This window comes from Electrophorus electricus, chromosome 26, assembly GCF_013358815.1.
Source record: "Electrophorus electricus isolate fEleEle1 chromosome 26, fEleEle1.pri, whole genome shotgun sequence".
In the NCBI taxonomy this organism is placed as follows: domain Eukaryota; kingdom Metazoa; phylum Chordata; class Actinopteri; order Gymnotiformes; family Gymnotidae; genus Electrophorus; species Electrophorus electricus.
This window is the reverse complement of record NC_049560.1, coordinates 3,531,140-3,555,448: the sequence shown is the minus strand read 5'-3', so window position 1 is coordinate 3,555,448 and position 24,309 is coordinate 3,531,140. Positions and strand designations below refer to the sequence as shown.

Here is a 24,309-nt window from a genome sequence, read left to right as displayed (position 1 = left end):
CAGTCACGTATTGTTTACATTGTGCATGATTAGCACTAATTGTTATTGGTAAGACTGATTTTTGGGGGGAGTCCAAATTTATCTCCATTTAGGTGGACTGTTGGGATACAAACATTTTGGTTATTGTACCGGTTAACTGATGACCACTAAATGTTGAACAGATAAGAATTTTCTTTGGAAAAGGTTTCCTCAGTGGAACTGGAAAGTGATAGAAGTGCAGAATGGTCCGCTGTAGTAACCAGGATGGAGTTATATTTCCAGGAATAACAAAGAAAACTGTAGGGAAAACTGACGGTATGAAGAGTGAAGAACTGTGAGGGAGATGCTGTCAGCAAATGTCAGTGAGAAGTTGTAGACACATAATATGAGGTTAACGGTGAACGACTGATACAGAAGCACATTAGTCTCACACACACACACACACGTGTGTACACTGCTGTCTGACCTGGTTGAAACCGTGACTCGTAAACCGTGACTTGTAAATAAGAAGCAGTGCATGTTGGGAAAGATCTCTCTAGTGCCAGCATGTGTCTTTGATGTGATTTTTAATTGTTGTCTTTTTGTTTTGTTGTATTTATTTAGATTTTTGGGTATTACTTTCTATTTTTGAAAGGCTTGTGAATATATAAATATTTCTGATGTGTAGTGATACAGAGTACAAGCATGAGAGAGTTTTTTTATACACAGATGTTTATAATTTTTGTTTTTCTAAATATGATTGTTCTTATTGGGGTTGGAAGTGAAACTAATAGCATTTTTGCTGTGTTTTTACTTAATAAATGGTTATAAAATCTAAATAAATGGCTATAAAATAATTTATGTTCAGGTTTTTAATTCTTTTGCTATTTGATTCCTATATAAACATCTGAGCATAATACTCATAATTAGCACACACAGTCAAAAAGTTATTTGTAAGTTATTTGTAGAAACCTCTGGCACATTTTTATGTAAAAACCTGTGATACACATTCAAAGCAGACAGCTGGCCTACAAATCTGACCATTTTTCCCAAACCTCTTAAATTTAAACTTGAATTTCAATGGATTATACACATGGGACAATCGTAAGAGTTTGGGGATTTGTGCACAGTGTCTGCTGAAGCAGTTTACTGCATCACTGGTGACTGGCCTCCCTCAGACTCTGCGTAGGAAGGAGATCTTGAGGGAGTCTGGGATGTCCAGCTGCTCCACGCTGACCGGTGGGGGCGGCAGGTAAGGGAAGGTAACAGGAAAGACCCGCCTAACATCCAGCAGCAGCTGTGGGGGCGGTCCATCCGAGCGCCCCTTCAGCAGCCCCTGGGAAACCCCACAGATCACCAGTAGAACTTTCATGCTCCTTTCATGAGTGCACAACAGTGTTACATACTCTCCATGTCACTATCCGTAAACTAGTCCAGGCTTGTTTAGGAAACAAAATTCTCACCTGAACGATACGAATGAAGTTGAGAGTTACCCGCTCCTCAACATCGCTCTGAGGAGTGTACTGGGTGAGAATCTTCACAATCTGTGACATATTTTTAAGGCATTATTATTGACGCGCACAGGAGGCGGATGACTAGAGTATTAAACACCGCAGATAAAGTTCTACACCTGCTGGCTTGAGAGAGCACTGCAAGTCTGAACTACTGCTCGTCCATCTGCCTCTGTCTTCTTGCTCATTTGGAGTAGCTGGGCTGCCTGGATGAGCGGCTCCAGAGCAGCTGCAGCGCCCCCTGTCTGTAGGCCACGGCTTCGCAGCCACTCCTCCAGCAAACTCACATTATATCTGAGGGGGAAAAATCACACCCTAAAATCACTTCATTGTTTTGGTAAAATGTTGCTATATCAGCGAGTTTCTCAAACTATCAGACCCCAAACACATCCCAGGTGTTTCATGTGTGTCTACATTGCTCTGACAAGTTCTACCTTGATACCATGCCATAAGAAATGTCTAGCTCTTGTCTAAATTCCCTGCACTGTGCTTAGCGTCAGCGGTCTCCTATAGGCCGCGGTGCAGGTGGCCGGCGTGACTGCCCGGCCGGTTCTGACCGGATCTGCAGGCCGCGGCTCCAGCAGCACATGTCCTTGCGCAGGATCAGGCTGTTGAGGGCGCTGGCAGCCAGCTGGTGGACAAGCTGCCGGAAGGCCTGCTCCAGCAAGGCCGCGGGCAGCTCCTGCCGCTCCAGAGCTACGTGCAGCGCACCGAGCTCCTTCAGTACGGCGGCCATGGTGGCCCCCACCGGAGACGCCGCCCCCGCCCGGGCCTCCGAGCCCGTGCGCTTGCGGGAGCCGGCCGGCTTCGTGGCGCCGCCCCCCAGGCCTGGGATGGTCTCGCTCTCCAGCACGGCTGGAACTGCACAGAGGAGATGGCGGAGGGGTGTTTACGCTCATCTGTGAAAAACCAGGCGGCAGACAGGTGTCGCGTCGTGTCTTGGTTCCAGAAACAGAACCAAGTGTGCCTAACAGCAGCATGACTACAGCTGCACACCCAACAGCTCTGCAAAAACACACAGGCGTACCGATGACGGGCTGCAGGCGGCTCTCGGTGATGGACAGCAGCTGCTGGTAGGCCTGAATGCACACATCACCGAGGAGCCGCACCTGGTCCTTCAGCTGCACCTGCAGGGGAAGGACCTCCTCATTCCGCCCCACCTCCTACACGGCCACAAAGCACAGCTCATGTTTAATAGTTTTAAGACTTATTTAAATATAAAATATTGTTTGGTGTGTAATTGTATGTGTATAAAATGTGATATAGCATAATATAATGTCTTATATAAATATTTTCAGACATGGTATTTGTTATCAATATATTGTTAACACAGTTTTCCAGGTTTCCTATCGAGACCCATTAAAACTGGTGTGGCTGGTTCGAATGGCACACACAAATAAGATAGGAGTACATAATACAGAATTCTGAAATGGTGGCGCCCCCCCCAGGCAGCAGGAGGAGGTGGGCAGGACCTGTGCTGCAGAGTGCTGGGTGAGCAGGTCTTTGAGCAGGCAGCTGTTCTTCAGCCACAGAGCCGTCATCTCCAGGTCGCTGCTGTGTTTCTGATGAAAGACACACTCATAAAACTGTGTCACTACACGCTGCTGTGTTTGACCACTGCTTTAAATCCTCATAATAGCTCATACTAATAACATTCTGACCAAAAAAAAAAGACTGATCTGAGACCAGCCTCTCTAATATCCAATAAATGTTCCTCAATGATAATCCAGTGCATCAAAGAGCATAATGGAGACCGCACGTTTACTCCGTTTAGCTTGTTAACGTGCTTCGCATACCTGACCGCTGGGTCACGTGGGTTTATACCTTCAAGGCAGCTTTCATGGCAGTCAGCGCACCAGCGCAGAGGCGGCGCACGCGGGCCGGCTCCCTGCTGCAGTCTGCCTGCTGCAGGCACAATAAAAGCAGGTAGGCCGGCAGGCCGGGGTCCAGAGCCAGCGCCACGTCCACCCGCACGTCTGCAGAGCACAACACACACGGCCCTCACCCAGCCGGCCCGAGGCATAGCCGCCCCAGGGCTCAAGGCCGTGGGGAGGGAGAATGTGGGATGTAAGGAGCAGGTGTGTGTGTTTGGGGCGTACCTGTAATGAGGTTTTTGATAAGCTTGCTCTCATCTCTCCTCCTACACTCCAGCAGTCCTGTCTGTGCAGGGCCCGGCTGGGGAAGGGGAGACGTCGGCTCAGGAGACAGAGAGCCAGCCAGGCCTGAGGGGAGAGCGCTCGCCCTGTTACTGCGTGTGTTGTGTGCGCACGCGTGTGCATGTACGTTTTTTGGTACGTGACAGACCTGAATATAAAAGAGTTGTTCTGAGTGTCACTGTGTGTTTCAGGTCCTTCAGTTCTCTCCTCAGCCTGTAACACTCTTGTTCCCCAACCTCCATCTGCTCCATTAGATCCTACACACACACACACACACAACCATCAAAACAAAGTACTGCCACAGGAACAGGCTTTGATGCAGGGACACTACAAACAGAGGAGATGAAGAGCTCTGAGTGAGATCCTGGGCTGTGGGGGCTGGTAAAGAGCAGGTGGAGGTGCTGGGTGGTGGGTGGAGGTGCTGGGTGGAGGTGGTTGGTGGTGGGTGTGGGTGGGGGTGGTGGGAGTGGGTGGAGATGGTGGGTGGGGGCGTCACCTTCAGCTCTCTGCTAGCCGGGGTGCCTCTACCCTGGGCCTGCTGGAGCTTCAGGGTGAGCTCAGCCTTCTCCTGCTCCCATTCAGACCTCTGAGTCAACAGCTGCCTCTCCAGGAACCTGCAGCATCACACACAGACACACACACACACACGCACAGCGTGTATAAGAAGCAGACATATTTATTATCCAGGATATTCAAACATTGTAACAGTGAAAGGAAAGACTCTGACTTGTTGGCCACGCGAACAGCATCGTAGGCATGATGCAGGTCGTCTCCGTGCAACTTCTTGGCTGTGTCCTTTAGCACACCGAGGTCCTCCATTAAAGCACTCTACTCACAAGCAGGAAGCAGAGCAGTCATTGCCATTCAAATAGAAACCCGTTACGAGTTCAGCAGTGTGTGGGTGCTTTACACAACTGCACAAATTTAATATACATTTTGATGTGTGTATGATGCACGTGTTTATAGCACTATATGTATGATGCACGTGTTTATAGCACTATATGTATGATGCATGTGTGTTTATAGCGCTATGTGTATGATGCACGTGTTTATAGCACTATATGTATCATGCATGTGTGTTTATAGCACTATATGTATCATGCATGTGTGTTTATAGCACTGTGTATGATGCATGTGTGTTTATAGCACTACATGTATGATGCACGTGTTTATCACTATGTGTATGATGCACGTGTTTATGGCACTATATGTATGATGCTTGTGCTTTTATAGCACTATATGTATGATGCACGGGTGTTTATAGCACTATATGTATGATGCACGTGTGTTTATAGCACTATATGTGTATGATGCATGTGTTTATAGGACTATGATAAATGTATGATGCACGTGTTTATAGCACTATGTGTATGATGCACGTGTGTTTATAGCACTATATGTGTATGATGCATGTGTTTATAGGACTATGATAAATGTATGATGCACATGTGTTTATAGTACTATGTGTATGATGCACGTGTGTTTATGGCACTATATGTAAGATGCACATGTTTTTATAGCACTAAATGTATGATGCACGTGTTTATAGCACCATGATATATGTATGATGCACGTGTTTATAGCACTATGATATATGTATGATGCACGTGTTTATAGCACTATATGTATGATGCACGTGTTTATAGCACTATATGTATGATGTACGTGTTTATAGCACTACATGTATGATGCATGTTTATCACTATGTGTATGATGCACGTGTTTATAGCACTATATGTATGATGCACGTGTTTATAGCACTATATGTATGATGCACGTGCTTATAGCACTATATGTATGATGTACGTGTTTATAGCACTACATGTATGATGCATGTTTATCACTGTGTATGATGCACGTGTTTATAGCACTATATGTATGATGCACGTGTTTATAGCACTATATGTATGATGCACGTGTTTATAGCACTATATGTATGATGTACGTGTTTATAGCACTACATGTATGATGCATGTGTTTATCACTATGTGTATGATGCACGTGTTTATAGCACTATATGTGTATGATGCACGTGTTTATAGCACTATGATGTGTATGATGCACGTGTTTATAGCACTATGATATGTGTATGATGCACGTGTTTATAGCACTATGATATGTGTATGATGCACGTGTTTATAGCACTGATATGTGTATGATGCACGTGTTTATAGCACTATGATATGTGTATGATGCACGTGTTTATAGCTCTATGGTACACGTACTACAGCGGAGTTGTAAACTCCCCCTACGTACAAAACACACTATTACATCTTTTACAGGTGTGACCAAATCCTGCTCCTAGACAAACTGCTTCGACAAGCCTGACCTGTAACGTTAAACGTTTAAATGTTTAAACAAATAAATCTTTAAAAGGACAGTTGTGGTGACGGGTCACACCAGAGGAGCCGCGGGGCCCCAGGGCTTTGTGTCGAGAGGGAAGGTGACACTGATCCTCCTGGCCTCCTCAGAGGAGGGCACGTCAGAGGAGAGGAGAGAGGGAGGCTCCAGGGACAGGCTCTGTGTGGAGTCAGTGCGCCTGTGTCCCTGCCACCGCTGTGGTGCACACACACACACACGCACACACGCACGCACGCACACACACACACACGCACACACGCACGCACGCACACACACACGCACACACACACGGCGCACACACGCACACGCACGCACGCACACACACACAGAAACACAGACACACACAGACACACACAAATACATCAGCTTTCATGCAAAGGTTAAAAAAAACTGTACAACAAAAATGCAGTTATTGACAACTTAAACAACATCTTTTTCCTGGGACAACTTTTTGCAGGATGGAGAGAATAACCAAAACAACTGTTCTCATTCGGAATGCCTCTTTCCTTTTGCGCTCTCTCGCTTCCTTTTTTCACCCCTCCACTTATCTCTCCCTCCCTCCATCCCTCCCTCCATCCCTCCCTCCATCTCTCGTTCTGCCAGCACCTCAGCAGTAGGGAGTGTGCTCATATCTTTCAGGTTGTCATATCTCTGCTCCAGGCGGGTGAAGTCCCTCAGCAGGGTCTGGTACCTCCGCCTCTCCTCCTCTAGCTCCGCCTCAACGGCTGCTTGGTCCTGCGCCGCCGCCTGCTGCCTGCTCTCTGAAACACACAGTTCGGAAAATGCTTGCAAAAAAAGCCCAGAAGCCCAAAAACGCTCAGAAAGGGGTCATGAAACCCAGCATTTACCTTCTTTGGCTTTCTGCAGCTCGTGTAAGCGACTGATCAGCTCATCCTTCTCCTTTTCCAGCGCGTCTCTCTCCACTTTCAGAGCTTCGATCTCCTACGGGCATAAAAGCACGCGGACGTGAACAAGCCGGAGGGCAAACACAGAGCAGCACGCCGCCAGAACCCGCAAGCCGCGGCGGGATGCGGCGGAGCAGACCTGCACCAGGAGCAGGGTCTGGTGGGCGCTCCTCTCCTTGTCTCGCCTCCTCTCCTCCTCCTGCTGCGGGGTGGGGGGCGCAGGAGCTGCGAGGCTCTGTTCCTGGAGCCGCCGCTGCAGGTCGCCGAGGGCGGAGCGCAGCTTCTCCACCTCCCGGCTGTGAGAGTCCTGCTCGGCCTGGAGAGCGTCCCGAAGAGACGCGCTCTCTCTGGCCTGAGACGCAGCGCACACACCACCACACACAACCACACATACACAAACACGGGGGCGAATTTAGTGATTCTGGCGCCCTGGGTGAAAGACAGGCGTGGGCCCCACCATACACGCCCCACCCCACCCCAAACAGCTCAGCTTTCCCCTGACTACCATGCTTTGCTCGGCCAGCCCGCTGCTGAGTAGTGGACAGTCAGGGCCATCTGCACTGTACAGGTGTACTAGCCTTCTTCCAGACGAGTCTTTCAAGTGAATGACGAATATCAACCAGAGCCTCAGTCAAAGCTTCAGTCCCATATCTGACTATAGATTTAGATTCAAATCTTACAGTGATATCGAAATGTTCCTTTTACTATCCATTTAAATTAGCTTTGCTATAAATTACTATTGGGAGTTAATTTGGAAGCCGAAGGTCCTTATTAGTGAGCTGAGTGGGACTGCCCATAACTGATATGATCATTAGTACTAGCACTCTGTACGGTCTGTGGAACCTGTGTGGGAGTACTCTACTCGAAATGAAAAACACGACTTCATTTCAGGAGTGCAGTGACTAACTCTCTCCATCCTTCCCTCTTTTTCTCTGCTCCACTCAGTTTTCCTCTCTCAACTCTTCAAATAACTGAAGCTATTGCTGATGCTTCCAACGGTCTGCATTCATACTGTGGCGTAACTGAACAGACCAGGATCAGACCATGACCGGGGATAGGGCTGCACTAAGATTAGTAAACATAACTGCTACAGTAAAAACTAAGTTACGAGCACATTTGTCCCTTAGCTCATGTGGGCTCCAGGCGGCTGCCTTGCGCTCGCACACACGCACACGCGCGCACACACACACACACACACACACACACACACACACAATCCATCACCTCCTGGTCGGCGCGGCGCTGCAGTTGCATGAGCTTCACCTCCATGCCCCTGTGCAGCTCCTGGTACCTCTCCACGGAGCGCGCTTCCGCCCGTAGCCTCCGCAGCTCCCGGCGGGCCGCTCGCCTGCGCACGCAGCTCTGCGCCAGCACCACGGCCGCCCTGACACGGCAGAACCGGCGGCGGGCCAGCCAGCCGCGCACCCACGCCTGCACGCGCACCGCCGCCTGCTCCGCCCGCAGCTACGCCCGCCGGCCGGGGTCAGGACACGTCGGAGTGGCGCACACGCGCACATGAACGAAAGATAAGCAGACAGACGACATGGACCAAGACACAGGCTGGAATTAGTTAGCCGCGTGAAATACATCTGCTGCAACTCACACCTGGTCTCATGGGATACGACTGCATGCTATAAGGTCTACGCGGTAGGCATTCTTAAAGTGTAATACACACTTCGTAGGCATATCTTTTTTATTACACATATGGAGCTAATGTTAGGATACATGTTTCTACGGGGCTGGCATTCAGGGGCATTGCAGCGGAGCGACCTGCTGGGATTTACCTGTCTGCACGCCCGGCGAGCTTGCACGCCCCGGGCGTAGGCCTGGATAGTGACGGCAGCTTCCCGGATGGCGAGGAAGAGCTGTCGCACCACCGCCATGCGGTACGTCTTCTGGATGACCAGAGCGGCCCGGGTGTAGCGCAGGATGCAGGCCAGCCTGACAATAACGTCGCATTAACAAACAACAGTGCCACAGCGAGACAGACAGAAGGGTGGAAGGACCAAGTGAGAAATACGTCAGCTTCTGTTCCTTGTTAGCCACGTTAGCGTCGTGGTTCCAGTACCAAAACAGTAAAGACAGCAAACATGTCACAGCACCAAGACACACTGGTGCGCGCTCACCCACCTGCGGGCCAGCGTTCCCCGGGTGAACCTCTGCAGAGTGAGAGTGGCGTGACGGAGCCGCCGGAAACGCCGGCTCTGTAGCCAGCCCCTCACCGTGCTCTGCACGAGCACGGCAGCCGCGCACAGCCTTCCCGCCCTCAGCTTCTCCAGCACGGCCACCTGGCCGGCCCGGAGGAACACTTTGGTCCGGCCGAAGCAGTACTGCTCGGGGTCCGGGATGAGGGCAGGGATCGCCCGGCGGCAAGACGCCCGCGAGTCACCCTGCGCGGCCGAAGCACTCAGGAGAACACGATAGCGGCTGAAGAACTCCTCGTAACGCCACCTAGAGGAGGACGGGGAAGGGGAAGAAATAACAGCGTTATAGTAGACGTGTTCTGGTAGATGTCGCATATATGGAGGCTATGTGAGGAGAGGAGCCGTTCGACTGTGCCTGGATGAGTAGCCCGCAGCACTGATGCGGATGGTCTCCAACACACCGCAGGCACGCAACTGCTGCACTGCCCTTCGAGGGTCAAACCTGAGGGGGAGAGGGGAAGAGAGAGAGAGAGAGAAAGAGGCCAGTTCCTAAACATACTGAACACACCAGCTCTTAAGCACCAGAGGCCCTGGCATCCACACACGTGAAAGGCTGCTTGAGGTCATTGGGTTTGATGCAGCGGATGTAGTGGGGGGTGGTGCCGTTCAGGGTGTCCATCAGGAGCTGCAGGGACTGACGAAACTGGAAGCCCACAGTCAGTTTGTGCTCACGGTGCGCTTTATTCCCCGAGCGCACGGGCCCATTACGCACGGAGGATGCAGAGAGGGAGCCCCCTGCCGGCTCTTGCTGGAACAACTCTGCGACCAACTCCAACTAGTAAACAAAAGGAGTCGATTTAGTTTAGAACTGATTTGATCATCTTTCATCATTCAGCTCAGCGTAGACAAGGTAAGGTGCGTCTCCACCTGACTGGCTCTCATTATATTGATGGGCTCTTCGAATACCGTGTCACGGTTCTTCTCTAAAAACCCAAGACATTCATATTGGACCTGAAATGACAAACCAAAACAACTTACACACATTCACAGTACACAGCTACCTGAAGCACCATATCAGCCTTAAACCTGTGACGTCTGACCATGTCAGCAAAGTGCAAGAGCACGAATGCCGAGTTGGACATGCGCGGCTTCCGGAAATTGGGGCTTCGGTCCAGGTGCCGATCATAGAGCTTCCGTGCCCAGTTTTCATCTGAGCCTTTAGGAACCTGAGATCAGAACAACGCCGGCTTCACCAGGACGGTACACAAGCACAGAACCCACACATTCAACAGGCAGACGTCTGGGGGACAGGCCTCGGCTGGGACTCACTCTGCACTCCTCGTCCAGCAGGTCCAACACACCCAGAGGGCCTTCTATGAGAGTGATGCACGGCTGGTTATCACTGAACTCGATGCGGCTCCAGGGCAGCTCCTCTCGCACATACTCCTCCTGCTCCAGCTGGAACACGTGCTGGACACACGACAGGAGACGGCAGGCATTAGCGAGACAAAACACGCCCACGCTCAGCGTCACATATTCACGCGGCATACACCGCGTCTGTCCAGTTACCCTGTTGAACTGCTGTTGAAGTTTCTCATTGGCGTAATTGATACAGAACTGCTCGAAACTGTTTCTGTCAAACGTCTCAAATCTGGGAGAAGGAAAAACAAACGGTGGTCAACAGCAGGGATGCAGCAAATGGCACGCGAGTCAAACCGTGTGTCTGCTCACCCGTAGATGTCCAGCACCCCTATGAGAGTCTTGGTCCGCTCTCGGTGGGCTCGCAGAGCCGAGTTCAGGCTCTGCACGGTCCAGGCAAACAGCTGCCCGTAGACATGCTTAGCCAGAGCGTCCCGCGCGCCGTTAGCCTGCTGCGCTGACATGGGCCTCACCAGTATCTCCCCAGCCACGGTTAGCCGCTGATGACACAGCCAGTGGGCCATCTGGGAGCCCTCCACACCCATCAGCTTGGAGAAGACCACCAGCGAGAGATCGTCCGCCTGCCGACGGCATGTGTGCACGCTACGTGTGTGTGCACTCGACACACTCTACGTTTTCATCATTTGACAGACCCTTTTGTCCAGGGTGAGTCCATATGTTTAATACTCATGACGGTGTATGTGTTCCCTGGGACTCGAACCCAAGATGTCACTCTGCCTGCTCTACGAGCAGCATTAATATGTTGGCTAATTGCCACTGAGTAGGAAAGTTACCTATGCTATGGTGATGGCATCCAGACAGAATGTGCTAACACAAAAAGATTAGAATGTACTAATTCCCATTCTTATTTGCATGGCATGTGATAAGAAAGATATAATGATCACGGATGCTGCATAAGTTGACATAACAAATAGTAATAAATGGTGGTGCGCGTATGTGAGCCCTCATTCATGTTGCCTCAACAGTCGCGCCCGTACACTGATGAAGCAGCGGTCGCCTCCTCTGCCGCTGGCCTGGATGTTAACGTTTCCAAGATGCAGGACAGCCGCCAAGATTTGAAAGAGCTCCATCTGCTGGTCAGGCTGCACTCCTGCATAGTTAAACCAGACGTCTCCCGCTTAACGTACGAGGAGATGAGCTTGCATCATGTGGCAAGTGTGCAGCGTTGGCTCACCCATCACTGTCAAAGCATTCCGGGTGTTCTCCAACTCCACGGCATCGTCTGTGCCCGGAATATTTATGTCCAGCCCTTGGTTAGTGTATCGGAAGTGTTCTGCGGAGTCTAGGACCAAGAGGACAGGCTGCTCGAAACAGTATGCAAAGAGGCTGTAGTGTTTCTGAGCGGGCCAGTGTCTTTAGCCTACCGAGTTTAAGTGCCCTCATTTCAGGGGAGTCCTTGAAGGCACACAGTTGGTAGAAGATGTGGTAGTTCCGCTCGTATGGCGCCTAAGAAAGCGTTTCAAATGAAAGGAATGAATATGAAAGAAACAACACCGACTTGCCAGATAATTTGATAGCGTTGGAAAATAGAGACTGTTAAATGCGGATAAACTGATGCTAACAACAGATACATATCAAATGCAGGACACCTGGAAAACAACTCTGGATTTCTCCAACAGGTATGTCCTCATGCTTGCTCCGATTATATCTCCTTTAGATCCAAAGCCAATCTCAACGTACTTCCCAAACCTACTACTGTTATCGTTGCGTGTGGTTTTAGCGTTCCCAATAGCCTGCAAAACAGAAGACATACTGGCACGATAACAGAATCCCGTTATATGTTTATCATGGTGAATCACGTTGGGTCTCCATCTCTGCTTCAGTACCTCCATGATGGGGCTGGACGCAAGGACCTTCTCCTCCACCTGCGTCTGCTGGGCTGCTCCACCCACCACAGCGAAGTAGCGCATGGCGAACTTAGCGGACACCGTCTTCCCCGAGCCAGACTCACCACTAATGATAATCGACTGGTTCTTCTCCTCCCTGCGGGGGCGGTGACGCAAAAAACTTTTACACCCAAACTTGACAAGTCAGGATTGTGTTCAGCTGTAACAGCTGTTTGCACAGCGTGAATCACCCTGAAATAAAGCAGATAACGCTGCCTGACGAGGCGCGTTACTGGAGTCCCATGACTAGTCTCAGACCTGATCATGGCGCGGTAGCCTTCTTCAGCTATGGAGAAGACATGGGGATCCATATCAGCCATGTCCTGCCCACTGTATGCATCCATCACCTCCTCTCCGTAGATGGGTAGCTGCTCGTATGGGTTTAGTGCTACTAGCACAATGCCTGCAGCAGAAGTTTTAAGAACAAGTTTCTCAAGCTTGTCTCCACCCCACCCCCGCACCCCGGCCCTTAAATCTCTTGTACCCATAACATTTGCAACAGCATCGACACGTTCCCATAATTCTGCTATTTCCTAATGTATGATGGATGCAAAGCAGCGGTGTTTGCTAATATATACAAAGGAAGGCAAAGCGCGCCGCCCGAACAATGAGTGATCTTGCACGAATCATGCCACGGTGAACCTTACACCTCGTTAAACGGAGCTTATATGGCGCGGACCGTAAAAGCAGCAGCTGCGCGCGACCGATGCGCGTGTCACCAACCGCAGTAGGTGTATATGCTACTGTAGTCGAGGAACCGCACGCGCAGGTTGTGAAGCACCGCAGCCTCGTGCAGAAAGCTGAGGGCCGTCAAGTCGTTTTCGCCTTCCAAAATGTCAGGGTTTCCCAGTGGAGGGAGACCAGCAGGAGACGCCACTGAGTAGTGCATCTCCTGTCAGACAGAATGAACAAGGAATACGAAACAAAGTACAGAGCAAGTAAGAAAAAAAAAACGGGTGTTCTAAATGAACGCATGCCAGCTTTTGTGATCGTATAAGATAAAGGAACCGTGCAACTCTCACTCGTCCGTCACTGAGCCTGAGTATGAGTGTCTGGTCTCCGGGCCGGTAGTCTTGTTGAAGCTGGGCAGACACCCACACTTCTTCTTCATCGGGCGTCCACACCCAGGCTCCCTTGAGACAGACCAGTTCACATGTTCACACGGAGGACTTAGGGGTCTACATCACACTGAGGAATTCCTAGTTTAATATGGCGTGGATTACACCTTTGTACCAATATAACCCATATATATATAGCGAGAACTGCCTATTTGAGCCTGTCACACTTCTAAACTGAAACGTCATGTGTAAATATTAACCCCATTTCTGTTACAGCGATGCATCCAGTAAATAAACGTATAAGAAACTTAACAGCATGCGAGGAACATAGATGTAATATAATGTGTTTATTTACATACAAAAGGGGATCACTTTTTTTATGCTGAAGTGTGGTGTTCAAGTTAGATGTTACAACTTCAAAGACACTTATCCAAAATCCTTCGTTACCTAACAATTTTTTGAAGGGCAGGATGGCCATCAGATATAACCGCCTATATTTTTGTTGATGTAGCATTGCGATCTGAGTGTGTAGACTGAGACAATCGCAGCAATTCCTCAGCATCAGCATAAAGCAGTCTACTCTGCATTAAACATTAACAGCAGTGATTCAATCCTTCGTCTTCTCATCAGTCCCAAACACGATGAATTGAAAACCTCCAGAACACGTTAACTTTGCTTCTGAGCAAACTCTTACTGTCATGGTTTCTAATAAAAGCCCTGTGTAAATAAAGGGGAATTCTGACTATGACATACACTCTGCTTCCACTACAATGCTAGTTTGTACCTTTACCTCAGCAGTTGCCTTATTAGCCAGTTGCAAGGTTTTTATACTATAATAATGCCACATACACCTAGATACATCCATCACTTTTGTAAGGCGCTCTGGATAAGTGCGTCTGCTAAATGCCGTAAATGTAAATCATAGAACTTACTGCCCTTCTTACCTTAGTGTAGAGTTCAGGAGTTGCCATATTAAACAGACCGCTTTGTTAAACTGGACTCCTTATAAGCTGAAGGGGCAGGAGAAATAGCGAAAACGAGATTCACCACATTCACTCACTGCCTCCACCTCTCCCTCAGAGTCACTGGCCTTACGCCCTTTGCTCTGGCATAGAGGCACCATAACCGTAATGGGAAGTTAACGGTTAATCTTCACGTGGACACCAGGAGGGCCGTGACGTTGAATCACTGCTACAGCGCACGCAGCAGCACCAGGGACGGGTTAAATGGCACCGAGGCTCGCATGGCAGGGTCAAACAAATGTTTAATTCATAGTCAATGGAAAGAACCAGGCACACATCAAACAAACGCTTTACTCTGCAAAATGTCAACGCAAACTGAGCAGCCCACAGGTGCTGTAGTGCAAGATGTTTCAAACGCACTGAACTAACATCTTTTCAGAGAAGCGAATATGTAGTTTAAACCTGGCAAGGTGCATCCATTTAAGGAAAAAAAAACAAAATACAAAAAAAACAAAAAACAAACCATAAAACATGGAGTCACCATATTTTTGATACCGAGTCCAGATTTAAAGCTCTGTGATTGCGGTTTAGAGTGGCTAGTGTAAACAACATATAAGAGAACATTAGTCATTTCAATAAGCATCATGAATTGATGAAACACAAATGAATAACAGCTGTTTTGCTTATCTCTATAGATTTGTGCCCAAGATAACCTTTAACAATTTCAATCAACGCCTATACATCATGGAAAACGTAAAAAGCTCAAATACCTTTGTGGCAGTTTGACAGAACAATCAAATCCGAAACCCCCGTCCCCCCGCTCCACATAGAATGACGAACATTTTTTAACGTCTTTCTAAATCAATCTGCTTTCACATTGAGTTATATTTAATATAAAAAGTAATCGTAAGAATCTGCCAGCTCCACTCCCTAACTCCACCCCTAGATGTTTCTAAAGTTTTTATGAGATGGTTTGTGCGAAACTCCATGGAATTTACACTCCTCAGGTCCTGCTGCCCTAGACTAGTCCAAATGACGGATCTCCTGTGAGCATAATACAAAAGAAAGAAGCGCGGAGACCGAGTCTATCGGGCCTCCACGACTCTACATGCTTTTCACGCGACTCCTTCAGCAGTGCGCTCTACAGGATCTCATCCTTTCCTCACATCTCTGGGTCTGGACCATAGATGATTGCATCCCTAAAGGACTAGTTAATTCTCCATCTCCTCACCTGCACTGACTGGAGGATTAAAGTTTGACCTGATTGTCACATCACTCCATTTCAATCCTACAGACACTCTCATAACACATGGTAGTGCCACTCTCAAATCTGGAACCTATAAACATTGTTCTTATAGACAGTAAAAACGTACAACCCCCCCTCCCCCCCCTCCCCAAAGGTTATGCTTAAAATCGAACTGACAGTCTTGGAAAGGAATCCCAACCAGTGGGGTTTAGATTAGTGTCCCACAGAGAACTACAGCATCCTGGTGAAGGTGTTGATCTGTCGGAGTGGGGAGTTCTGGTCCTGGATCTATGACTCGTGTTGATGCACCTGTATGCAGGCAGCTCAAGACACATGTAACCACCCTGAAAAAGAGAAGGGAGCAACAGTTTAAATGCCATCACACAGCCCCTGCAGCCGAAACCAGAGCTGTAGGTGTGCTCCCACAAAGCACTTCTGGAAGTCACTCTGAATAAGAGCGCTTGCCAAATCCTGTACATATCAAAGCTCGCCTTTGCTATACGTCGTCTTTGTCGTCGTGGCAGTTCCCCTCATCCTTGAGTGCCTCCCCACCACTGGCTGCCTCCTCAACATGGGCAAGCATGTCAGCCATCAGAGCCTCCTCCAGACGCTTCCTCACGTTGTACACCAGCTCCTCCTGTTTCCTGGGGAGCAAACAACACAAACAGTTCAGTAAACGCAGGGAACACCGTGTTAATAAATGGCATCCACGATCGGCCGTACCTGAAGGTTCCTTGCTATTGGTTGTTCAGATTGCAGCAGTTCAAATGTGCAAGAGCACCATGCATTTTGATCAACCGCTGCAGAGAGCGTGGCACTCACCTGATGTCCTCATCCGTGACAATGAAAGCTTTGCAGAGGGGCTGGGCTGTGTTGAGCCACACTCCAGGGTTCTTCTCCACAGCTGCAGACAGCTGGCCTGTGATGGGAGCAGAGCTGGTGTGCAGGGCGCTTGCAATTGCAGACAGCAGGGTCTTATCCGTGCACCCAGGACCAACACCTGCTGGGGAGGGCCAGAACCATCGGATACGGGTCTCTGCAGTTTCAGGACATGCTCAGATTCGCATTCAGGGGTTAAGTTAGTGCCACCCTTCAGGAAAGCTGAGTCACTGCACAGGACTGAACAGGACAGCATAAGAGGCTCTGAGGTCATCATACCCTGTAAACCTTTGGGAAGGTCCATGGTTTTTACCAGCTCCTCAGCGATGTCATAAGCATTAAGGCCACTCAGCTTCTTCTCCCAAAACAGCTGCAAGGAACACAAGTGACATCAAAAAGAACAAGTGATGTCATATGATAATTATACACAGAACATATAGGGCAAATCATGTCATATGATAATTATATATAGAACATATAGGGCAAATCATGTCATATGATAATTATATATAGAACATATAGGGCAAATCATGTCATATGATAATTATATATAGAATATATAGGGCAATGAAAGTAAGTCAGAATGGTTTAGTTAATCATTTTAAGAGCAGCCTAAGTAGCATTGCATAAAATTAGCCACACAGGGGTGTACCTGTCTTGGCTGGTCGACAGCCTTCTGTGGGTCTGTTTTGACTTTGTTGCTGGGGTGGTTGGTAACTTTCGTGACTGGCTGCTTAAATATGGAGGCTGTCTGCCGGACTGGGAGAGACGTGTTCAGGTCTGGTTTGCCCTGTAGCACAGAGAGATTAAAGTCTTACTAGCATAGCCTTTGATTTTTATTTATATATGGCACGTTTTCCATAATTCTGATACTCAAAACAGCATGTTCTATAATGCGTGTTCTTGGATCCTACATTATATGAATATTAAAAGACTCTTGCTTGAGCCAAGGGCCATCCACCTTCACCTTGGTCTGATTGTTGTTGTCGTAGCGGAGTCTCTGTCTGTTCTTGTTCAGTTTGCTCATGAGCATCTTGCCTGTACGAAAATCAAAGGAGCTGAGATCCATGGAGTTGCCAAGGTAACGTGCCAGCTGGGGCTTGCTCCGGAACTTCTTTCCAGTAGGACTGGGACAGTAAAAAACAGGGTGAATCTTACAGGGACACCCCACACAGTTTGACAGACGCACACTAGAAGAAACGCAGTGACTGTGAAGCTTCCGCGCAAGGGCATGTCAGACAAAATGAATGCATGGGGTCGCTTTGTTTTTATCGGATCAGCAATAAATGGAAAAGCAAACCATGACATGCAGTGATCACAGCCTAGTTAGTCAAGCTAATCTGGGCAAGCATTCTCAGACCACACCTATAAATACAGACATCCACTGAGAGCATGGACATTGGCATTAATGTTAATAATGATTATTAGAGATGCACAGATACCTTTCTGAAGGATCTTTTACAGTACTGGTCAAGTACTGATGACCCATGTCATACAACCAGGCCACCTTCTTTATTTTCTTAACTATTTTGAATCCGCACCTTTTAAATGCTGTATAGATTGTAATTCGTGATATTATTCTCATTATTTTAACTGTCATCATCATCATCATCATCCTCTACATGTATTGGACCCATCTATAGAACTCTACACCAGGAACGTGTGTTAACTAGAGTCCGTTTCAGTTTCACCGATATGCACTCAGGAAAAATGAGACTAGAAATATAGATTTCAAATACAATTGTTTGTATCGACTCAGTACTGGCATCAGCACGGTATCGGTGCAGCACTAAATATTATGAAATGATGCAATGTGGTTTTTTTTCCCCCTCTTTCGCTTAACAGTATCTGCAATATCGTGGCTAAACATAACTGTAATACAAGACTGCGCGCTGAAAATAAAAGAAGGCAGACGGTTCCATAAAGGCTTTATTTTACCCGCTTGGCAGTTATGGGGTGGGGGTGGGGGGGTGCTATAAAATATTTGTATGCGTTTTACTGTCTGCCTTTTTTTTTTTTTTTTTTTTTTTAATGAAATGATCATGGCTGCAACTGTCATTGCAGACACGCTGCCTAACGCTCAAACGCGGCGCTGCATATAATAGCGACGTTTGTTTGTTTGGGATCTTCTCCCCCGTGCAGCTGTCGCGTGCGGCAGAAGGCGGGCCTGCCGAGCGCGCGCGCGCCCCCCTCCCCCCAGCAGCCGTGGTTGCAAGTCTAACTCCACGCGCCCCATTCTACTATCTTAAACAAAGCCCAGCTAGCTAGCTCTGTCGCAAGCGTGGTGCATTAACAAGCCCTTCGTACGTGGGTTGTTTGGTTTTTTTGGGGTTTTTTTAATGACTTTACAGTTGGCTTTGGGTCGATGCACTTACAGAATGTTTCCACATATTAATCGGTATGACTGAAGACATGGAGATGTCATGCAAAATTTGGTCAATCTGTTTTTTGGGCGTTTTCAAGCTTGCAAGACGTGCAAAATGAAGTTAAACAGATAAAATAATGTCCTACCACAAACTAAACAAACGACCCGCCTCCCCTCTCTCGCGCCTCTGCTCTTCCTCCTCTTCCTCACCTCTGCTAAAAAAGAACAGGCGCATCTATTTATGTTTTGGCCAAATCTTGCTCGTGGTAAGCTATTTACACCGGCCCTCAGAGATAAAAAATAAATGCACATGATCTGTTTAAGACGTCGAAATGATATAACACTAATACAGGATTTTGGCTCACTGGTTGATGTTTAAAGGGCTGCGATTATGCATCATTGTTGGTCTATCCCAGAACCCTCAAAACCAGTCCAGTTTACTTCCAGCTGCATCCAGGCTGGAGTTTGTAACAGAATGGCGTAGGCCACTGCAGTAAACCATCCCTCCTCCTCGCTCAGTACCTAAAATAATAGACATCGCTTTTCCCCGCAGACAAACCCGACTTTCTGGTCACTTCTTCCCTTTTCCAGCCCTTTGGGAGAGCCGAGTACTCCCACCTTTTCCTTTCCATGATTTCCAGGATTCTATCCACTGATCTGGCGAAGGTATTATGTCTTTTCGTCTATCGTTCGTTCAGATTTTAACGCTTGCAGCATGGCTACGGCTCCAAGAAACGTCTCACCCCGCGCCTCAACATCAGCTCTTTGTCGACACGTTTCTTTGTCGCTATGCAAATCGCTCCGCCGTGACCCAGCCGCATCACCCGCTTGGCACTGAAGGATACATCCGCTAGGAAAATACAGTGACATTTGCGGTAGATCTAGTGCGGATGGGCTATGAAAGCCATCTCTGCAGAAGCCGCTCCCGACGTTGGTTCCAGAGCTGAAATCCACACAGTTACATAATCCACACAATATTTACTGTTTCCATCTCAATGTTTAAATCAATCGCTGACTGAGCTACAGTGTAAAACGAGCTAAACGCCACAGGTAACGTTGACGGCTCTTTCGACACGATGCAAAAAGTAAGCTAAAAAAGATTAGTAGGCTGCAGACAAATATTGCAATAGTTTCAGCACGGTAAAGGGTATGGAGTAGGATAACATTATGCAATTAAATGAAAAGACAGTAACGTCATTTTTAAGATTTTGGTTGTAAGCAGGTTAGGCTACACAAAATGTTGAAATATTCAACGATCGGCATGTCATAAGGCTATCATAAGGCTAGCTAGCGTACAAACGAGTGCCTGCCATTTAGCTGTAACGACTCCAACGGCTAGACTACCACAGGCCAACCTGTAACTAGACAAGCTAGCAGGCAAGCAGTTGTAATTGCTGCATTTCGAGAGTGTCGCCTATTCTACAAACCAGCGTTTTAGCTGGGAGGACGTAATGAGGCTAACTAGCTAGCGCTTCACCGACTGAATAGAGCACCCCGAGCGAAGCATGATCCAGCCAACATTTGTGCACAAGAAAATTGATCTGGTAACGTTAGGCTACTCAAATTAACCACGAATCCGTCAGCCTGGATCGTGAACTCCATTAACACAAACGTAAGCTTCAGAGCTGTAAACATATTTCGTGAGTGGGGAACACAGTTCCAAGTTGCTACTTACTCGTTTTTCTCCATCTTGCACTCTGTTTCGGTGTCTCCTTGTGAATGTTAAATCCCCTCTTCTCTCCACTTTCACTCCCCTCCCCCTTCAATGAGACAAATGAGAGACATAATGCGTGCTAGAGGGGGAATGAAGCGCTCGACGGAAGATGTTGGTCTAGGCGAAACCCTGAACACAAGGTGTATTCCCTTGCTATGTTCCTTTGCTTTTACCAGCAAACGTTTTTGGGTTTTTTTATTTTTATTTTTTGGCTACAGCTCAAATCAAATTGATTTTCACGCTGCTTTGTCGATTAACCTACCCTGCTCTGACAATATGATTTACTGTTTTTGTGGTCTACAGTACCGTGTACTGCTATCAAGCTGGTCCCAGACGACTGCTGTAGCAGCAGAACGAATGAAATCAAAATAGACTGAAAGGGAACTTGAATTATAAAGTTTTTTTTTTTGTCTGTAAGTTAACAATATAAAGCACGAGATACTAAACTTTGCATCATTTTATTGGATTCATATACAGCTTAAACCCAGTTTCTTCTAGGTGCCCCCCCCCCAAGCCCTAATGTTCTATATTTGTTATAGAGTAAAATACCACATTTGTCTGGAGGTTGTGGGGGAGGGTTTTATGCTCAAACAGTTTACATTAAAACAATCAATCTGCCACAACTTCTTAGGTCACAGGGTTATTAAAAATAAATATTTATTCACCTCAGTAACAAATGAAACTGCATTCAATCAAATATACTGCACATCCCGCAGGTTTAGACAAAGCTTTCCTCTCTCCATCTAGACGCCCATTCCCAGGTTCCAGCTCTGTGCAGACAGACAGGCACTGCATCAGGCAGCCGTACACACAATGCAAGCCTAAAAAAAACAAGCAAAATGCTGTAACAGTTCAGCTTTTACTTGCATCACTTGTTGCAGCTTGGGATGCAAAAGTAAACCCCTTATAATCTATTCAAACAATGAAAAGAAGAAAATTGCATTACTTATAATTTTTTGTGCTGTTGTTGTAAATCATGTGACCAAAACCAAGCCAATAATGTGATGAAACATTGTGTAGTTTAAAAATAATAAATTATAATAGAGAGATATTAAGATATGTCCTATATATATAAAGAAGATTCCAGGTGAACTGTAGCATACTGTAGTTAAAGATGTAGAGATTGTTAACAATGCAGTGAACTAAACCAGGTTTCCAGAGAAACGAACATTTTGGAGAGGTTCTTCATCAGCTGTGCAAGCAAATATATGTTTGAAAGTATGTGGACGTTCCTCCAAATGATTGAGTTGAGGTGTATAAAACCAAGCACCTGGCCATGCAGAACACTGCCATTAGAATGGGTTGACGTTAAACACAACAGCAGTTATAGGATGCTGTCTTTGGCACAAGTCAGTGGCTGCCAAGTGCTTAAAGAGCGTAGTGTATCAAAATCACCCATCCACTGTTGCATCCCTCAGTACAGAGTTCCAAAATGCCTCTGAAGGCAACATCAGTACAGGAACTGAGCGTCGGGAATTTCATGAAATGGGATTCCATGTGCGAACAACTGCTCACAAGCCTGGGATCACTGTACACCATTTCATGTCTAGAGTAATGTGAAGCAGTGTTTCTCAGCTCAGTCCTCAGGGTCCACCTGACACTTCCAGTTTTGCTCTGTCAAAGTTCCCAACAAATCAGGTTAGAGCAAAAACGTGGAACCGTCTGGTGGGCCTCAAGGATTGGGCTGAAAAACACCAGAGTAAAGCACACCACCAATAGCCTCTGGTACAATGGAAATGTGTGGGGTGAATCATACTTCACCGTGTGGCAGTCTGACAGACAAATGTGGGTTTGCCAGTTGCCAGGTAACACTTCCAACAGTAAAGTGTGATGGAGCAGGGATAATGGTCTGGGGCTGTTTTTCAGGGTTTGGGCTATTCGCCTTAGTTACACTGAAGAGTAATGTTAATTCTTCATGCATACATAAATACATGCTCTGTTTTAGCAAAACTGCATAAAAAGAGGTTTCTAAAGATATGGCTTATCCAGTTTCATGTGGAGGAACTGTAGTGGCCTGCAAAGAGCTCCGACCTCAGTCACACTGAAAATATTTGGGGTGAACTAGAACATTCAGAGTCAGGTCTTCTTAACTTCAGTGCCTGATTCACAAATGCTCTTTTGAATGGGCGCCGAATTCCCACAGAAACTCAAAGTCCTGTGGAAAGCCTTCCCAGAGGAGTGAAGCCTTTAATAGCTGCAAAGTGTAAGGAAACTCCATATTAATGTCCATGGTTTAGGAATGAGATGTCCAACAGGTTCATATACATAGAGCTGTTGTTTTGGTGTCCACATACGTTTGGTCATATAATGTATACTGGATGCAACAACTCACCCTATTCAAGTTTTCATTGTTATCCATCATCTTTTTCAATTCTGAAAAAAAAAAAAAACCTGAAATTGCTCAGTGGCAGTCAATAAAGTTCGGTAAAATTTCCAAATATGTTCCATGAAGAGACAGTGTCCAAAGCGCTGGTCAAATCATGCTCCACTGTCTTCTCTACGTACACCTGGATTCACAGTGTGGGTGGCTGAAAGCACAGGAATTAAAAACGATCTGTTTTTCACCATGCAGGTGTTTTGTTTTGGTTTTTTTGGAATGGCCAGACAAGCCGGCAAGTATTCCTGCTTGGAGCATGTTCACGTTTATTATTTCATCAAGATTATTTTTATATCATTCAAAAATGTCATGCAACTGCGTAGTTTGGTGAAAGTAATGTAGACACTTTGAATGCCCTGCTAAGTTTTTATTATTATTATTACTGTCCCGTTTAAATGAAAGGGGGCGAAGTTGATAGCCACTCAACCTAGTTAGGAACGGCGGACATGAGCACGCAATTCGAACAAGAACCATTATGTGGCGCACGTTTACTGCAATACAAGAAAACGCCTGGCCTCTTGGACAGACTTTTTTTGCCTGTAGCGCCAACAACAGGCGAGGTTTGAAAGTGAGAAGAAACTCCAAAACAGGTTGTATATGAGCATAATACACACCGGCTGCCCAGTAGTCACATTTTCAGACAGTAGCCAAACTAGTCGTCCTTCTTGAATTTGCCATTAATGTAGGGCACGTAATCCAGAATAAGACGCCAGTCTGTGAAATGGATCACTCCCAGCGCCCCTACGGCACTCCAGCCAGCTAGAGTCGGAGCCCTGGGAGAGAGAGAGCATCTACACTTAAAACCATCCTGGAAACTTCTCACACGACTCCGTTTCGTAAATACAGTCTCCAACCTCGAAATGCTTATCGGTTGCAAACTTTTGCATCGTATGAAAAGCCACTTTACGCCACCCCTTGCACTAATCATGCGTATGTGAGAATATAAGGAATAAGCGAAATATAGTTTTACAAAACCCACGCGGGTCGACCTATTCAGCTAAAAGTTAAATGAGCTAGCTATCTACGACGTGACAAATCGGGATGACCTTTTTCCTAACAGATATTACCAAGCATGGTTATAAACGTCCTTAGCACTACGCAAGAGTGCATCGTATTCGTTACTGACCGTTGATCAACTCAAGTTTAGTCAGCAGCACTTTTAAAGCATGCCAAATACTCAGCTAGTTACAACTTGGATTAGGATGTGTAGCAATCTGAATTTACCATGCTTTGGCCAGAGCAGCGTATTTCGTCCCAATCAGTCTGGCTAACATTTTAAACCGTTGTCGCTTCCTTCGCGTTCTGCCAAAAGTCGGAGGCGTGTAATGCCAGTTGAAAGTCCCAAGG

At 47.2% G+C, this 24,309-nt stretch overlaps 3 protein-coding genes across 20 annotated transcripts; all 3 read right to left on the bottom strand.

Annotated features, from left to right (window-relative positions):
* Positions 1–1,115: 1,115 nt before the first annotated feature.
* Positions 1,116–14,614, bottom strand: si:dkey-110c1.10 (unconventional myosin-Vb). Its single transcript, XM_035523396.1, has 34 exons — positions 14,364–14,614; positions 13,384–13,494; positions 13,085–13,253; positions 12,620–12,764; positions 12,302–12,458; positions 12,065–12,208; positions 11,840–11,921; positions 11,650–11,757; positions 11,453–11,565; positions 10,767–11,035; positions 10,605–10,686; positions 10,365–10,505; positions 10,136–10,261; positions 9,963–10,046; positions 9,641–9,870; positions 9,451–9,537; positions 9,022–9,342; positions 8,676–8,832; positions 8,116–8,355; positions 7,031–7,243; positions 6,835–6,928; positions 6,593–6,747; positions 6,026–6,181; positions 4,353–4,453; positions 4,122–4,239; positions 3,774–3,882; positions 3,569–3,691; positions 3,294–3,445; positions 2,942–3,031; positions 2,497–2,632; positions 2,027–2,330; positions 1,589–1,763; positions 1,422–1,502; positions 1,116–1,294 (listed from the first exon to the last, which is right to left on the bottom strand). The coding sequence occupies exons 1-34, from the start codon at positions 14,388–14,390 to the stop codon at positions 1,133–1,135; spliced, it is 4,962 nt and encodes a 1,653-aa protein (XP_035379289.1). The 5' UTR covers positions 14,391–14,614; the 3' UTR covers positions 1,116–1,132.
* Positions 14,615–14,718: 104 nt separating this feature from the next.
* Positions 14,719–20,854, bottom strand: mbd3b (methyl-CpG binding domain protein 3b). 15 transcript variants are annotated; one of them, XM_027028349.2, is made up of 8 exons: positions 20,547–20,854; positions 19,018–19,086; positions 17,474–17,633; positions 17,159–17,296; positions 16,786–16,876; positions 16,450–16,630; positions 16,119–16,271; positions 14,719–15,971 (listed from the first exon to the last, which is right to left on the bottom strand). In XM_027028349.2, exons 1-7 carry the CDS (start codon positions 20,558–20,560, stop codon positions 16,124–16,126), a joined length of 801 nt encoding a protein of 266 aa, XP_026884150.1. In that variant the 5' UTR covers positions 20,561–20,854; the 3' UTR covers positions 14,719–15,971; positions 16,119–16,123. The 15 variants fall into 15 exon arrangements, with proteins under 15 accessions (XP_026884150.1, XP_026884153.1, XP_026884151.1 ...); XM_027028352.2 differs by having other exon boundaries at positions 19,018–19,083; XM_027028350.2 differs by having other exon boundaries at positions 16,450–16,627; positions 20,547–20,851.
* A 172-nt stretch (positions 20,855–21,026) lies between these two features.
* LOC113588944 (cytochrome b-c1 complex subunit 10-like) lies at positions 21,027–24,293 on the bottom strand. Of its 4 annotated transcripts, none has more exons than XR_003411891.2 (4): positions 24,187–24,293; positions 23,577–23,735; positions 22,918–22,958; positions 21,027–22,779 (listed from the first exon to the last, which is right to left on the bottom strand). XR_003411891.2 is itself a non-coding variant. In XM_027028358.2 (3 exons), exons 1-2 carry the CDS (start codon positions 24,234–24,236, stop codon positions 23,615–23,617), a joined length of 171 nt encoding a protein of 56 aa, XP_026884159.1. In that variant the 5' UTR covers positions 24,237–24,293; the 3' UTR covers positions 21,027–21,406; positions 23,577–23,614. The 4 variants fall into 4 exon arrangements, 2 of the variants coding, with proteins under 2 accessions (XP_026884159.1, XP_026884160.1); XR_003411892.2 differs by having other exon boundaries at positions 21,027–21,406; XM_027028358.2 differs by lacking the exon at positions 22,918–22,958 and having other exon boundaries at positions 21,027–21,406.
* Between the last annotated feature and the right edge of the window lie 16 nt (positions 24,294–24,309).

What these genes read in the sequence shown, in the direction of transcription:
- LOC113588944 (XM_027028358.2), bottom strand. Translation starts at nt 24,236, where the DNA reads ATGTTAGCCAGACTGATTGGGACGAAATACGCTGCTCTGGCCAAAGCA. An exon ending in GCTGCTCTGGCCAAAGCATG is followed by an intron (nt 23,736 to 24,186) that starts GTAAATTCAGAT and finishes TCTCTCTCCCAG; the next exon opens with GGCTCCGACTCTAGCTGGCT.
- mbd3b (XM_027028343.2), bottom strand. Translation starts at nt 19,503, where the DNA reads ATGGAAAGGAAAAGGTGGGAGTACTCGGCTCTCCCAAAGGGCTGGAAA. An exon ending in AGCGATGTCTATTATTTTAG is followed by an intron (nt 19,087 to 19,393) that starts GTACTGAGCGAG and finishes GTTCTTTTTTAG; the next exon opens with CAGAGGTGAGGAAGAGGAGG. An exon ending in ACAACAACAATCAGACCAAG is followed by an intron (nt 17,297 to 17,473) that starts GTGAAGGTGGAT and finishes TCTGTGCTACAG; the next exon opens with GGCAAACCAGACCTGAACAC.
- si:dkey-110c1.10 (XM_035523396.1), bottom strand. Translation starts at nt 14,390, where the DNA reads ATGGCAACTCCTGAACTCTACACTAAG. An exon ending in GGCTACCGCGCCATGATCAG is followed by an intron (nt 12,459 to 12,619) that starts GTCTGAGACTAG and finishes CCGCCCCCGCAG; the next exon opens with GGAGGAGAAGAACCAGTCGA. An exon ending in GCGACCGCTGCTTCATCAGT is followed by an intron (nt 11,036 to 11,452) that starts GTACGGGCGCGA and finishes TGCCGTCGGCAG; the next exon opens with GCGGACGATCTCTCGCTGGT.